This window comes from Scomber japonicus, chromosome 12 (assembly GCF_027409825.1).
Source record: "Scomber japonicus isolate fScoJap1 chromosome 12, fScoJap1.pri, whole genome shotgun sequence".
Classification (NCBI taxonomy): Eukaryota; Metazoa; Chordata; class Actinopteri; order Scombriformes; family Scombridae; genus Scomber; species Scomber japonicus.
In genome coordinates this window covers 17,168,053-17,183,995 of record NC_070589.1, presented here as the reverse complement: position 1 = coordinate 17,183,995, position 15,943 = coordinate 17,168,053, and the positions used below count along the sequence as shown (strand labels likewise).

Here is a 15,943-nt window from a genome sequence, read left to right as displayed (position 1 = left end):
GATGCACGAGGCTACCATCTTGGATTTTGAGGTCGGGGCTAGTGAGGTACATGCGACTGTCCGAGTTGGAGATCCGACTTCAGGGGGTGTTCCAGTTGAAATTTCCACCTGGGTATTCGGAAATTCTGACTTCCAAGTACAACTGGAAAGCACCATGAATATTCAGTAGTGTTTCCCCTGCTGGCCCTGCCCGGGGGATTCCCGCTCAGCCCATAGACTTTACATTGTGATAACGTCACAGACATTAAAATTGCTGTTCCCGGTTCGAGGAAAGTTTTACAAATATAAAACCTCCATGGATTAAAAAGTCAAATTGAAAGATTTGTAATTTACTCTGTCTGCTGTTCGAGGGGTCTTGTCTCACACATACACATGTAAACAAAGATGCCTTTGAGAAATGAACTCACTGGACACTTCCTGCACTCTCCGGCATTTACACGCAGAGCTTTATTCACATCTGATGATGCCACTTTTAATAATAACGTAAAAATACATTGTAGAGCCCTGTTACCCATATTCATTTTTGACATAGTCACGACTGGACGTTGGATGAGCATTGAAAGTCATGTAATCTGTTAAGGCAACCAAGCTTCATCACAGGGCTTGCTGTACTTTTGATCACCTGCTACGTGTTCAACTTGCAATGCCAAGAGGAAGCTGCAAGGGCACTGGAGTTTGTTAAAAGGTAGATCCTCTCCTGGTCTTAAATATGTTGTCCCTCTTTTCAGCTCTGTCCAGTAATGTTAAATTGTCATTTACTATAAACTGTGACAATCTCTTTTGTTTCTATATTGACTTTATGTTTACAGATCATTCAGACCTTTTGATAGCGAGTTGAAGTTTAAGCTGACGTGCATTTAAGTGTAATGCTGAATTCACATCAAATGTAGCCTACTATAACACTAGCTGTAGGGAGTCAGTGGTTTGTTGGGTTAGGAAACGTGTTTTGTTTTAGTTTTTTTATTGATCTTTATTGTGCTCTTGTCTTGATGATGACATCTGGTCTCAGAGAATATAAGAAATCGGGTAATTTTTTGTTTCTTTTTGCCAGTGATTTTATTTTTTATTATTATTTAGAAATAGCCTATGAAAAGAAAATGTTCTGCTGATCCCTTTTTGACAAGGAAAAAGAAAAACAGCTTATATTTCAATTTAATATTTTGTATTTTAAAACCAAAATCAAATCGCCACTCGCTTTTTTTTCAATATTTGCACCTAAAAAGAAAATCGAATGACCAAAAGATAGACAGTTTTTGTTCATCTTGCAGTTCATTTCCATTACGGAAGTCATTCCTGAACTCGTCCACTCGGTGGCGGTATAAACATGATCAACAGACGTAGAAGAAGACACGACCAATCAGATTCTTCAACACCCGGAAATCACAATTTAAATCTTGGGCGGCGTTTGCTTTGAATTTGTTAGGTGAGTTTGATTTTATCGGTTGTCAGAGTAAAGAAAAATACACAGGTAAACAAAAAGGAAAAGTACGATGATGGTTCGGTCATAATTTATCGGTTATCGGCGAGAATTGATTAGTTTTACTGTTAGCTTGTTAACGACACCTGAAAATTAATTTGTTCCGTCACAGAAAAGCAACAAGAAGCTAAAATGGAGTCGGATCTGTGCAGATATTTAGTTGGACACTCTGTACAGATTAGCCGCAGTGATGGTGAGTTGATGTTTGCCTTCTTTGCTATGTTTAAGCTGCAAATGTAACGTTATCAAAGTGTGACTATCCGTTTGTCTTTATTGTAAAACCAGGCCGAGTTCATCCGGCTTATGTGAAATCTGTCGATACCATCAAGTCCACGGTGATGGTCGAGTGGAAAGAGAGAACCATGTGCCAAGGGAAGGAGGTCAGTAAGTCAATAAAGACAGAAAATATTTTTGAAACATTAGTCTTAATATGAACCAGGTGTCTTTGAAGCCTTTTACCATGAAAACATTTCAAAATGTATCATATCCTTAAAGTTTACGGAGCAATGTTGGACATAGCAGTTTTCTCATTTCTCCTGGGTTGATGTTTTTTGTGCTATAGATTGATGTGAGCGAGTTGTGTACACTCAATCCAGAGCTTTTGGACATTATACAGTCTGTCGCTAACGAAGCTGCTGAGGCACCCACTCCTGCTCCAGAGAAGGTAACTGTCACCTAGATATGTTTAAAGATATGTACACTTGATACATTTGTTACTTCCAATAAGCAAATATCCTATCTATTGCACATCCTGTCCTTCCTTGTTTTGAATCTGCTATGACATTAAATTATGAATTAAAGAATTATGAATTAAAGTTGAATGTAGTTTATTATATTGTTTTCCTATGATTTCAGCATGCCATGGATGTATTGAAGTGGACAGGGCAATTAGAGCTGAACAGAAAATTAATCACCAAATAATTGTTTACTTTTGAATAAAATAAGTAAAACACTCCTGTTCCTCCTTGAATGGGAATTTTGTTTTTGGATTAGTCTTGTATGATGATAAACTAACTGAAGGACTGTAGGTTGGGACATTTTAGGTTGCACCTTAGGATTTTGGAAACTGTGATTGACTTTTTTCACTATTTTATGAGTTTTATAGACCAAACGACTAATTGATTAGTGGAGAAAATAATCCACAAGTTAATCAAAATATGAAATACAGCGTCGCTTATCTTTGGGGTTCTGCTGGGTTTAACTCTAGCCTGAGGTGAAATAGTGAGGCTGTAATAACATCTATTGTACACAGCCAGACCTAGCATCTTCATGAATGAGCTGAAAATTTGGGCAACACTGACCGACTTCTACTACTTTTTCTGTAACTCTTTTCCATAGAAGTACAGCAGTCGACTGCGCTCATCCAGGATTCCTGCACCCCCCAGCTGTATGTAAATTAATGTTACTGTTTATTAGCTTTAGATTGCTGTGTTCTGTATTTTGTGATTTTAATAGCTTGTTTCTTTCCAAAAGCGTATACTCCAGCAGTCACCAAGGCTGAAGAGTCAGGTCGGAAAGGCCGTCATGTTCCTCTCTAAAGCAAATGATTCTCTAATCACTTCTTTCTTAATGGGAAAAGGGTGTAGATGAAAAAATTGCACAATCTTGGAAGAGGTCAAACCTCTCACTAGAGATCTTCTGCTTTACTGGCACTGAGTGGGTTGCAAATCAATACATTTGGGTAATGGGTACTTCTGGCATGCAGCACTATGATTTTTTTGTCCATCAACTGAAATTATGCTTTGGAAGTAAAATTATACACTTGGCAATGATAAAGGAAAAAGGAGTCAGGCACACTCCTTTTTTATTTTTTGGATGTAACTGAATTTAAGTTACACTGGCGAGAAATATGCAGATGTGCTTGCTTCAAGATATGCTTGAATTAGCAGCTGGCATTATGTCTGTTCCACTTTGCTGTATTTGTGTTAATCACTTATCTTCCACTCTGGGTGTCTGAAGTCTTTTTTCTTATTGTGCTGGGGTTTGGATTACTTTCAAACTTTTGTGAAAAGAAAACTAGCAATACTTTAAAACATACTATGCAGGATTTGTCAGTTGGTGTTTGTAAAAATAGCTTTCAAAGTTGGCCCCTCCTCCCCGAGCGAGAGAGAGAGCAGCAGTGAGATAGAGAGTGAGCAGAGCTGTTGAGAACAACGGTCTCCTGGCTGTTACCTTTTAAAGCAAACATAAATATGTCCACTGTGGCCTCTCTGCTCTGCATGTGTGTAGCACAAGCAGACACACAGACCTGCAGCCTTTATACGTCCATGACACCGAGACAAAGGGTAGAGCAGAGAAGAGGTCTGGAGACAGTGATATAACCTGTAGCAAAAAAATAATAAAACAGAGGCAGAGGGCAGGGTCTCTGCAGATGAATACACCACCATACACTTCTAGTGTGATGATTGAGAGGGATTATTTATTTTGTTTTTATTTAGATGATCCTGCATAGTTTACCTTTTTTTTTTTTATTAATACTTCCGTTGAGACACAAACACTATTACTGCAGCTCTTTGACTTTGATTTGTGTTACTTTCAGCCATCACTCGGTCTCAGGTCAGGCAGACATGTATGTTCCAGGCTCCTGCCCCTGTTCCAGCACCAGTTACAAAATCTGAGACCTCTGTGGCAAATCTAGAGACAATCCAGCCTAATCTCCCACCTCCATCAGTTCTCACAAGCTCGGGTAGGTAGTGATCTTCTTAAAGAGTCATTATTTTCACAAACTAGTACATTTTCCACAGGAACAGACAAACGGATACAAGCCACACATTTGTGTCATCATAAACTCAAGTGCATTCTCCTGCCTTATCTAGCGAGTTCCAATCAGCAGCGTAGAAAGAATGCGGCCAAACCAGCACCGTCACTGCCCTTTGCCCGTGAGGCCATAAAGGAAAATGATGAACCTGAAAGGATCCCTCCTTTTGCAGGTAAAGATCAGTAATGGATCTTACAGTGACACGTAGCCATAGTAAGGTGACCATGAACCTCAACATTTTTGGTTAGAGCCTGACCTTCTTTCTCATTTCCTGTCACTTTTTTTTTTTGTAATCTTTTTCCTATTAAATACTTTATTTCTCTGCTACAAATAATAATAATTTTTTCACACATTGATCTTATGAATTCCATATTCTGTTGGAAATGAGAGCTGTGGGTGCATAATGAAGTTGGGAGGTGTTAACTTTATAATAATTTAGTTTAAAATGATTGAATGAAGTATTCTGCATGTATTAATGTGTCTGTGTACATCCTCTCCATACACCCCAGGCAGAAGAAAATCTGTCGCTCCCCAAGAGTTCAATAAAGGCAACAAGAGGCTGTCATGTGTTGTTAAACCCTCCGACATGCAGACCAAGAAGGGAAAGGTGTGATGTTTTTATTCATTCTACTCTTTCTGGGTTTTTTTAATAGTGGCTTGGTTAGCACTTCAAGACATAAAAGAAGTTCCATCTCACATTTTATTTACATTTCCTTCCTTTCAGTATGGAGAACCTTCACGACCAAACCAGAAGTTTTATGATATGATTCAAGAGTTCAGAGAGACCTTGGAAATAACTCCTATATCAACTTCTGACATTGTAAGTTTAGACTGAAGAATAATCTACCATGTATAAAGCCATATGCTAGCATGCAGTATATGCTTCTTCTTTTCTTATATCTTGTGTTTTTACAGATTGAACCTCAAAGGATTTGTGTGTGTGTTCGTAAACGACCCCTTAACAAGCAAGGTAAGACAATAATATGCAACATTTTGTATACATTATCTGAAAAGAAAGGTGTAATAGATGCATTCTTGCCCAACAGTAGCAGCCGGTGTAAGTTTTTTGTAAAGTGTCATGCAAAATTTTGTGTCCTTGTTTATTCTAGAGTTTACAAAAAAGGAGATAGATGTGGTCTCTGTACCTGGGAAAGGTGCTCTGCTGGTCCATGAGCCAAAACAAAAGGTGGACCTCACCAAATACTTGGACAACCAAATCTTCCAGTTTGACTACTCCTTTAATGAGAACGCCACCAATGACCAGGTCTACAAGTAATGACCCAATTTACTCTTATATTAAGCAACAACATCAATATGTTAGAGTGCAAGTATTCACTTCAGTTTTCTGAGAATTTCTTCCTTGAGGATGGGTTTTAAAGGCTGTCACATTGCCATCAGTCTAGACATTGTTTCTCCCACAAACTGTAAATAACTTTATAGGAAAGTGTTGAGTAGCAGCATTTTATACACTGGTATCTGTTCAGTTATGTTGGTCACCACTAGACAAACGGTGTATTTTTCATTCACACTATTATTGTCCTCAGGTTCACAGCTAAACCTTTGGTCCAGTCCATTTTTGAAGGCAGCATGGCAACATGTTTTGCCTATGGCCAGACTGGAAGTGGAAAGACTCATGTAAGTGACTCTCCTTGCTTTGTTGTGTTGAATTGTCTTTGTTGTCGTTTGTTTTTTCACTCTGTGACTCATTTTCTGTCTAGACCATGGGAGGTGATTTCACAGGGAAGCAGCAGAACAGCGCCAAAGGAATCTACGCCTTGGCAGGTAGGACCCAAGACATCTGCAATGACTCTTTATGTACTTCAAGGATAAGGAAATAGTTTATCCTAGCTTTTCTCATTTGGTTTATTAAACAAGAATAAATCAAAACAGGCACTATTCTATGCATCAATACTGTCATATCAATAGCATCACCTACTGGACACAGGAAGTCTGTCTTGTATGACAAACATTATTTGCTTCACATGAAATTTACCGCGTGTGTTCTCCACACCATACACTACAGTGGTGGATGATCTCTAGTGGACACAGGCAGTGTTAGTTAACCCATCACACAATGTTCATTAAAAGCCTGGGTGCCAACACATGTACATGCCCGCTGTGCCCGCCATGCAACTGCAGCCTGCACCACGCATGCACGTACAGCACATTTCAATGTTTGGGGGCGGGGCAGGGCAGGGGAGCGATGGCCCATTACAGCTGCTTGCAGCTTTCTAGTTTGTATTTGTTCCCCACTAACTCAGGATAGGAGACCCAATTAAAATCCATAGCATTTTTCATAAGACTACACAAACATTCAGTAAATTTACATTAGAACTTCAGTTTGAATAATGGCTTCATTTTGCTTTTAGCCCAGGATGTTTTCACCAATATCAATCACAGGAGGTATGCTAGCCTGGATCTTTCTGCCTTCGTCAGCTTCTTTGAGATTTACAATGGCAAAGTAAGAATGTCTTCTATCACTTCCAAGAAACACATTTATTAAAAATATCCAACTGAAGATCAGTCAGCTAATGCTAAGTTACCCCTCAAGTGAAATTTGCTTGTTGATTTTTAGGTGTATGACCTACTGAACAAGAAGGCAAAGCTCCGTGTTCTAGAGGACGACCGACAGCAGGTGAATGTGGTTGGCCTGGAGGAGGTGTATGTGACCAAAGCAGAGGATGTCATCAAGATGATACAGATGGGCAGTGCATGCAGGTACCTATCTGTCCAGAGGGTCTCTGTTTAAATATCATGTTACATACATCTCTACTTGAACTTAAGACTGATGTTTCCTTGATCTTCCCATATAAAGCACTAAATATATATGTCAAATTTAATTTTTTACTGCAACATAGAAACTTAAACATGGAATTCTAAACACATTAGTATTTCAAATGCATCCTCTGGTACAATAATACATTCAATTAAAACTGCAAGCAGTGATGAACGGGCCCTCGCGCCCCCATGCACCGCCTTGTACGCGCATGCCGGTGCGTGCTGCAGTCACATGCAGACACAGCGGGTACGTAGACGTCTTGGCACCCGGGCTTGTAATGAATGTTGTGTGATGGGGCTAAGTCACATTGCATGTGTCCACTAGGTGGCGCTAGAGATCACCCACCAATTACATGTCATGTTGCAGTGTATGATGTAGAGAACACATCCTGTAAATTTCATGTAAATCGGATAATGTTTGTCATATGAGGCTGACTTCCTGTGTCCAGTAGGTGGCGCTGTGTATATGAAGCAGTATTGATGCATAGATGTGTTCAGGGCGGGACCCTCTACATGCGTGAGCAATTTGGTGTAGGTGGGACAATGTCTGTAGGAGTTATAAGGACTTCCTGCTTCATGGCGAAGCATGGAAATTGTTTGCACAGCCACGCCCAACAGGAAGAAGTCATAAAAAAGCTTTTGATAACTGGCGTCATCTCCAATGTCTCATGCTGACTCTGTGTGAATTTGAAGTGGATGGGATGAAGTCTCTAGGACTAGTGCGTTCAAATATGAGGCCTGGAAATGACCACAAAACTCACCAAAATTGAGCATTTTTCCCAAGATGGCCGACTTCCTGTTGGACTTAGGGTATGGGTCCAAATGGCGTTTTTGTGCGTCTGGAGATGATACATAAACCTACCGAATTTCATTCTTCTATGTCAATCGGGAAGTCTGAGGTTCAATTATGAAATATTCAAGGGGGCGCTATTGAGCCATTTAGTCACGTCCATCCCATTGAAGTATATAGGATGTGAAATGACCCCACTCCAGATGTGTGTGTTGAGTTTCGTTACCGTGGATGCATCCTTTGCCTCTGAAAACTGTAATCGTATTTCATGGCGTTGAATGCGTTGTCATGGCAACAGTATTTGATGATGGGTCACGAGTTGCAGAATGTAGCATCACCAAGGTCTTATGTCTCAGCTGAGTCAATTTCAGGTGTAAATACTTAAGATTATGGGAGTAATTAGTGAAAGAATGAAGCAAGTGACTTCCTGTTGCCAGTAGGGGGCGCTATGACTGTCACTAAATATGAGACTGTACATGTGTTCAGACGAGGACACTGTACAAGCATATTAAATTTGGAAAAGCTCAGACCATGTGGAGTCAAGTTATGAGGGTTTGAATTTTCATGGCGAAGGATCGAAATTCGCCACGTCACCACGGCAACCAGGAATGACGAGGGAAAAAGCTTTTGATAACTTTTCATCTCCAATATCTCAAGATGATCCTGTGTGAATTTGAAGTGGATGGGATGAAGATTATGGGAGTAATTAGTGAAAGAATGAAGCAAGTGACTTCCTGTTGCCAGTAGGGGGCGCTATGACTGTCACTAAATATGAGACTGTACATGTGTTCAGAGCAGGACCCTGAACAGGCATCTGAAATTTGGAAAAGCTCAGACCATGTGGAGTCAAGTTATGAGGGTTTGAAATTTCATGGCGAAGCATCGAAATTCGCCGCATCACCACGGCAACCAGGAATGACGGGGGGAAAAACCTTTTGATAACTTTTCATCTCCAATGTCTCAAGATGACTCTGTGTGAATTTGAAGTGGATGGGAAGAAAACTCTAGGAGTAGTGCATTCAAATATGATGCCACAATTTGCATTAAAATCAATATTTTGATTCAAAATGGCCGACTTCCTGTTGGTGTTAGGGTATGTGTCCAAGAGACTTTTTGGTGCGTCTTGACATGTTGAACATGTGTACCAAGTTTCGTTTCTCTATGTCAATCTGTCACGAGGGGCTCGCTTTTATTGATTTTGTAGGGGGCGCTAGAGAGCCATTTTGTCACGCCCATTTGTGCAAACCATAAAATATCGAAATTTTCGCCGGGTCTGGCTTGCGTGCAAACTTTGGTGAGATTCGGGGCACGTTCAGGGGGGCAAAAAGGCCGTCGTCGTGCAAGAAAAAGAAAAATAATAATAATAATCTTGACAGATACAATAGGGCTTCGCGCTGGTCAGCGCTCGGGCCCTAATAAATACGTAAAATATTTAGGGGGCATTTACATATTTTTGTTTGAGTGCTTCCTTATGCTCATGAAGTGTCACATTAACATGGCTGCCTCCCCTTTCATTTCTTTTCCTTACTATCTCCTAGAACATCAGGCCAGACCTCAGCCAATGCCAACTCATCCCGCTCTCATGCCATCCTCCAGATTGTCCTAAGACGAAAAGGCGCACTCCACGGCAAATTTTCGCTGATTGATTTGGCTGGCAATGAGCGTGGCACAGACGTTAGCAGCAATGACCGCAGCACTTTAGTGGAGACTGCTGAGATAAACCAAAGCCTCTTGGCTTTAAAGGTATAGTGTGGCTGATGTGTAGGTCGGGTCCTCTCAAATTGACACCATAAAGTAGGGATGCAACGGTACAGGTAACCTATGCTACGGTCCGCGCCTCGGTTTTTGGGTCACGGTTTGGGCCCAACCTGGCTCCAGTTACAATGTGAGAGGGGGTTAGTGTGTGGAGGCACAACAGTGATTGGACATTAACTCGCGGGGAGGGCTTTTCACCTGCCTGGACACACACGCACACACACACACACACACACACACACAGTGGCCTGTGAAGCATCGATGCAAAATGAATTGCAAAACCGAAAACCCGCGGTCCATAAGGTTGTATTGTTCCGTGCAGAGCAGACCGAACGGTTCAATATTTTACAGAGTACCGTTGCATCCCTACTATAAAGTACAATGAAACGCACCAAAAGCTGAATTCGACTGACCTTCTCACAACTCAGTCCAAATATTATGTATGCATACATGGCACCTGACAAGATGGAAATCATAACATAACACCTCATACTCTTGTGTTTGCCCTTGTGTCCCCCAGGAGTGCATTCGTTCACTGGGGAAGAACAGCGATTACATCCCTTTTAGGATGAGCACACTGACCAAGGTCCTCAGAGATTCCTTTATTGGCGAGAAGTCCAAGACCTGCATGGTATGTAAGGACACAGATGTTAGCTTAGTTTAACTTTGAGAAAACAATTTTGTGTGGCCCTAATTACAGAATAGTGGATGATACTGCTGTACACCACACAAGCATAACTCTGGTGTGTGATTGCAGTATCAATATCTGAAAATGTCCTGATGGTTGATCAAATCATATAGTGTATGTGATTGAGCTAAGCTTGGAATTCCTAATAAACTGGCAACTGAATGTATGTTTGTGTGTATGTACCTTTTACATCCCTCCTGCCTCTCTGTTCAACAGATTGCAATGGTGTCTCCAAGCATGTCTTCATGTGAATATACCATGAACACTCTACGTTACGCTGACAGGTAAATGTTTTGCTTATTGTATTTTAGTCTTGATAGTGATGGAAATGTATTCAGAATCTATTAATATAAAACTAATGTGTATGGAAAGAAAGCTTAATCTTCTCTCGTCTTTGGCAGAGTGAAGGAACTGAATGGCAACTCCAAAGCTGGTGGAGTGGTGAAGTCACAAGAGCCTGCAGATACTTCTTCTGAGGAGGTCAGCTTGCACAATTTAAGTATACAAGTCCAAAATTTGTAATGCTTATGATTTTAAATTGTTTATAAATTGTTTATTTGTGTTGTAGGAATCTGTTGACACCAGTGTGTATGATGCCATATCCCAGGTGGCAGACCTGGAGGAGAAGGTTTATGTGGAGCTTCAGGTATGATTTTCTTAATTCCGTTCTTCTTTTCAATACACTCGTTCATGTAACTAAAACAGCCTTTTCAGCCCTCACACTTCATCACTTTTGTCTCTCAGAGGGCAAATGATCTTGTCAAGGCAATGGAGCAAACCTCATACAACATTGAGGCAGGACTTCCCGACCTGGTGGATCATTCCCAGAAGTTATTGGGTTTGTACTAGTTTCTCATAGTAGTGTGGTGTGTACAAACCACAGCTTAATATATAATATAATACATATATATAAAAACACACAAATTGATAGAAAACCAGAATCAGGCTTGTGGTTAACATGAATATGACTTCAACTAATCACCTTGTTATTTGACCACTTGATGGCTTTATGTAATATTGGATAGCTGTTAAAGAGCCTCTCAAATCACTATTCATTTAAAAAACATAGCTTCGTCTGATCTAATATGTATTACCCAGGACCAAAACTTGTGTGGATAAATGTGTTGACACAGTCTTGTCTGTCCTCAACAGACACAGTCCTGGCTTTGCAGACTGCTGTGGATCAGGAGAGAACGGCGAGGCTCAACCACTGAGACAAAGCCACCAACCTGCCCAGACCAACAGTTTTTTTATTTTACACTTTGCTGTGACGCAGTTCTCTTTTGTCTTATTTTGTTAATTACTGTGTTTTAAATAAAATTAATTCAAACACTAATTCCAATAAAACATTTTATGTCTGTAAAAGATGCAACTACTGGTGTATATTGTTGGATGCGACACTTCTGTGTTTGCTATGGGTATTTTCATAAATCTTACTATAACTGATACCAGATTGGATTGTTTTGAACTGATCATAAAACCATGACCAGTTTGGCACAATTGTGGAAGTGGTAGTTATTCTTATTACTGTTTTCCTTGCTTTTAACATACATTCTTACTGTCTGCATTACATGTGTTGCACTGGCACAGTTTGGGCTCTATTTTAATGATCTATAGCGCATGGCGTGAAGCCCATGGCGCAAGTGCCTTTGGGGTGGGTCCAAATCCACTTTTGCTATTTTAACGGCGGAAAAATGGTCACTGCGCCAGGTGCATGGTCTAAAAGGGTCGGACTCAAGTCCCCTCATTAATCATAGGCGTGTTTTGGGCCTAACACGTGGTAAACCAATCAGTGTCATCTTCCATTCCCTTAAATATCCAGGCACACTGTCATCTTGGTGGGTTGTTAGTTTGATGGATGGATTTACCAGGGTTGATCACATGACTACATTTACAGTTTCATTGATCATTACTGCGGTTGACTGATTCTGATACATAGTGGCACGTCATTGTGACTTTTTTTAACATCATAATACAAATTCACATTGTGGTTCTTTTTATTTGTCATGTTTTGCATGTTTGTGTGCTGCTGCGCGTCCGTGTGTGCGTAACAGGCACAGTGACTATGCACTGCGCCAGGCCCACTAACTGCAAGATGGGGCCCTTAATGTCTTTCATTGTCATGTCCTGTTTTCTTTTATGTTCTTGTGGTTTTGTGTTTTTACGCTGCTGCTGTTTGCCTTGCTGCAGAACAGATTTCCCCTTGTGGGACTGTAAAGAACTGAACTGAACAGAATAGTGTGACATTTCTGAGAATGCACAATACAACTTTTTTTTTTCCTGATAGCAATTCAAAATATCAAAGTAATCTGCCAATAATATGTACTGATGCTCTCTTTCCCAATTTCGAATTTATATACCTTGAGTCAAATTGCCTCCAGATCCTCAGTCTATGTTTTGCAAATTGTAGGTGTATACTGCCCAATTTAATTGGGGAAAAAAAGAAGAAAAAAATCATATTCCTGAAGGGGAGAGTGAAACTAATCCATACTCATGTTCCCTAATACTGGGTCAGGTTCTTTTATGAAACACAATTTGATTTTAGCTTGTGTTGCTCCAAATGTTATGGCTGGATCAAAGGTGTTGTATACCATATAACATCCAATAAATTAGACAGGGAAAATATACAAAGTTGGGATTATAATATTACCAAAGCAGGATATCTGCCATATTCTAGAAAGATAGCTGCACCAACAAAAGTTTATGCTATCAGGAACCCAGTCTCCTTTAAAATATGTTCATATACTAGTAATATGATTTCTTAAATATGCTTTGGAGTAAACTTAATTACTGCATCAATGCTTACATCTGCACTGGCAATCCTTAGTTATGTTAATAAAAAAACTGTGATCAACATTACATTTCCTATAAACGTGTTTGCTACTGTGATTTATTTTGTTTTTTATCTGGTTGTCATAACAATAATTTAAAAGATGCATATCAATACTGTACATTACTTAAGTTAAGAGGCAATCACCAGACAGGATATTGCTCTACATTTTCCTCTCTAATGGAGCCCAGTACTTTTTATGCCATAGGGTTTGAGCTGCAGTTGGTAATTTTAATATTGTCCTTTCTGCAGATTGATATGATTGATTGTGTTTCTTCAGACTCTATTATCAGAACTGCATCCATAGCAGAGCCTGGACTAAAGTGGAAATAAAACAGTCTTTTGTGACATTGTCTTGTAACATGATATAATGTTCTCTAATCCTACAAGAGTACTTTGAAGTCAGTCAGTATCAACTCTTCCACAAAGAGAGAACACAGGTTTTCAGTAGAGCCGATGATTTATTACAGTGCGTAATACAAATCTCTTGTTAGCCTTTTCATAGAGACAAGAATTTTCAGTGTGACAGAACTGAAGATATCTGAAGATGGAGAACTTGAGGAGCCAGACATTGAATTTATGAGAGTGAGCTGAGGGTCCTTTGCAGAGAACACAATGCACTCGAGCTAGAAAATGCGGAGACAAGACTGCATTCCTCAAACAAGCTCAGAGGAAAGAGGAAACAAGCCCTTTGTGAAGAAATTCACTAACTCAAGAGGGAACTTCAGAGGGTGAACTCCAAGAATGCAGTCAAGTGACCAGCGTTAAGAACGACTCCACCCCAAAAATGAAAGCCCCTGGTCCAAATCTGAAGGGCATATATACAACTTAATATTAGGAACTTGTAAATGAGCTTGTGATGGAGAAGAAACAGTAGGAGTTTCTGTCCCAACAGATCCTGGAGCTCAACCAGCAGCTTGAGGTAGAGAAGGACCTGAGGGCCAAGCAGCTGAGGCTGTTGAGATAGCAGACGAACTCTTCCAAAAACTGGATGACCTGCAAAACCTCTCAAATGAGCCCTCAGTTCCAACCCAGGTTCTCAATGAGCTCAAAATAAAAGAAGTCCTCCACCAAGAAATTGTAGACTTGAGGCAAATCCTCCAGGAGGAAAAGAAGTTGAGGGCTCAGGCAGAGCTTAACAAAAATGAAGCAGCCAAGACAACAGATGCACCGTGCAAAGAAGTAGAGGACATGCAAAGTACTTTTAAAGCCTCAGATAGCTTCTCTGACAATGCCTTAGAGAAGCTCCAAACATCGGAGAAGATCGTTGACAATATGGCCAACAAGAGCATGGCAGAGAGGAAAGAGAGCGATGCTCTCCAACAGGAAATGGAGGAGCTACTGCAGAGACAAAGGGACCTGAGGGACCAGACTGAAGCTGACAGACTCAGGGATTTTGAGGCCCTGGAAGCTCTTTGCCAGGAACTTATGGAGCTGCAAAGTGCCTCAGAGGACCATTCCACTCGAAAGCAGACTCTTTCCACCAGGCTGGATGAAAAGCAGCAGAGAGGCCTCTGCCATGACATACTGTGGCTCATCCAAATGCTTGAAAAGAGATGGAATTGAGAGCCCAGGCAGAAAAGGACAAACTTGAGGCCATTGAAGTAGGGGAGGCACTTTGCCAAAAAATAGAGAGATGCAAGCTCAATGTCCAAGAAAAAAGGACCCCAGTCATGACAGTGAGGGAAGTGAAGTGCAACTGAGCACCAATCAACTATTGTTTTCAATGTAACTTGACCTTTGTTTATCTTGTATGAATTGTAAAAACCTGTGTGTGTATATTTGTATGTAACTGAATAATGTGGTTTTCCCTTCTTTAATTCTTTAGATCTACTTTAATGTAATTTGATGTATTTTATTAATTTGTTATTTTTATATATTTTATATTGCAATTGAGAATTTATATTTTATATGTAGGCTAGTATGTATTTTATATTGTAATTTAAAATATACTATTTATATGTATATATTTATATATATATATTTTATATTGTAATTGAACTATATTGTTATATATATTATCTGTGTGTTTTTCATGCAATCCTGCAATGCATAATTACTACGAAAATGAACCTTGAACCTTGACACTTAGAGAGACTTAGTCAAGTCAATTCAATTTTATAGGCCTAGAATCACAAATCATAAATTTGCCCCATAGGGCTTTACAGTATGTGCAGATGTACAAGGTGAAAAGTCATGGAATCATATTTTTATCATACATTTTCCAAACATTTTGCACAAAAAATATCTATTTCATGATGGCACTGCAGGAAAAAGTTAGGGAATTGTTCTGATTTTCTTCTGTCCTCATTCAACTCCTGGAAACACAATTGTTACTGATGTAACAACTATATTATTATTATCACTACTATTTATCTCTTAGTTAGTATGTAGAGATTGAAACAACACTGAAATTTTACAATTTTACAGGAGATGTTCTGTATTGTTTTACATGTACATTACTTTCCTTTTTTTGTATAAAACAAGGAAATGCATATAATTGCAGTAATATTTACATGTGTAATGTTTACACTTAAAATGTATTAACCATAATTTAAGTCACACAACATGAGTACACTTTGCTAAATGGAAGTTGCAAGGATTTATACATTTAATTTATAAATAAATGTTTAATAGACTTGTTGGGGATACAATATTTTTATGCAAACAAGCAAACTCTCTTCCAGTCCACAGAAAAAAAGACTCCAAAGAAAAGTTTTGCCGAGTATTTAACGTTACTGTAAAGTCATATGAACAGCCAGAGCAGTAGGTGGCGCTAGAGACGGGCGTCAGTTGTATGTGACTCAAGATAACGCGAGAGGAAGAAAAAAAGACCAACCAGCAGCCAAGTGTATGGATTAACCTCC

General features: G+C 39.7%; 2 protein-coding genes across 2 annotated transcripts; both read left to right on the top strand.

Moving 5' to 3' along the window:
• The first annotated feature begins 1,609 nt into the window (after positions 1–1,609).
• LOC128369640 (kinesin-like protein KIF2A) lies at positions 1,610–3,015 on the top strand. Its single transcript, XM_053330718.1, has 5 exons — positions 1,610–1,670; positions 1,763–1,857; positions 2,040–2,141; positions 2,816–2,864; positions 2,951–3,015. Exons 1-5 carry the CDS (start codon positions 1,610–1,612, stop codon positions 3,013–3,015), a joined length of 372 nt encoding a protein of 123 aa, XP_053186693.1.
• On the top strand, positions 2,957–11,584 carry LOC128368867 (kinesin-like protein KIF2C). The gene is made up of 18 exons (XM_053329759.1): positions 2,957–2,986; positions 4,020–4,163; positions 4,294–4,407; positions 4,745–4,842; positions 4,960–5,055; positions 5,151–5,205; positions 5,345–5,507; positions 5,780–5,870; positions 5,954–6,017; positions 6,605–6,696; positions 6,811–6,953; positions 9,342–9,546; positions 10,079–10,189; positions 10,463–10,530; positions 10,648–10,726; positions 10,815–10,892; positions 10,991–11,084; positions 11,399–11,584. Exons 2-18 carry the CDS (start codon positions 4,049–4,051, stop codon positions 11,458–11,460), a joined length of 1,728 nt encoding a protein of 575 aa, XP_053185734.1. The 5' UTR covers positions 2,957–2,986; positions 4,020–4,048; the 3' UTR covers positions 11,461–11,584.
• The last annotated feature ends 4,359 nt before the right edge of the window (positions 11,585–15,943 follow it).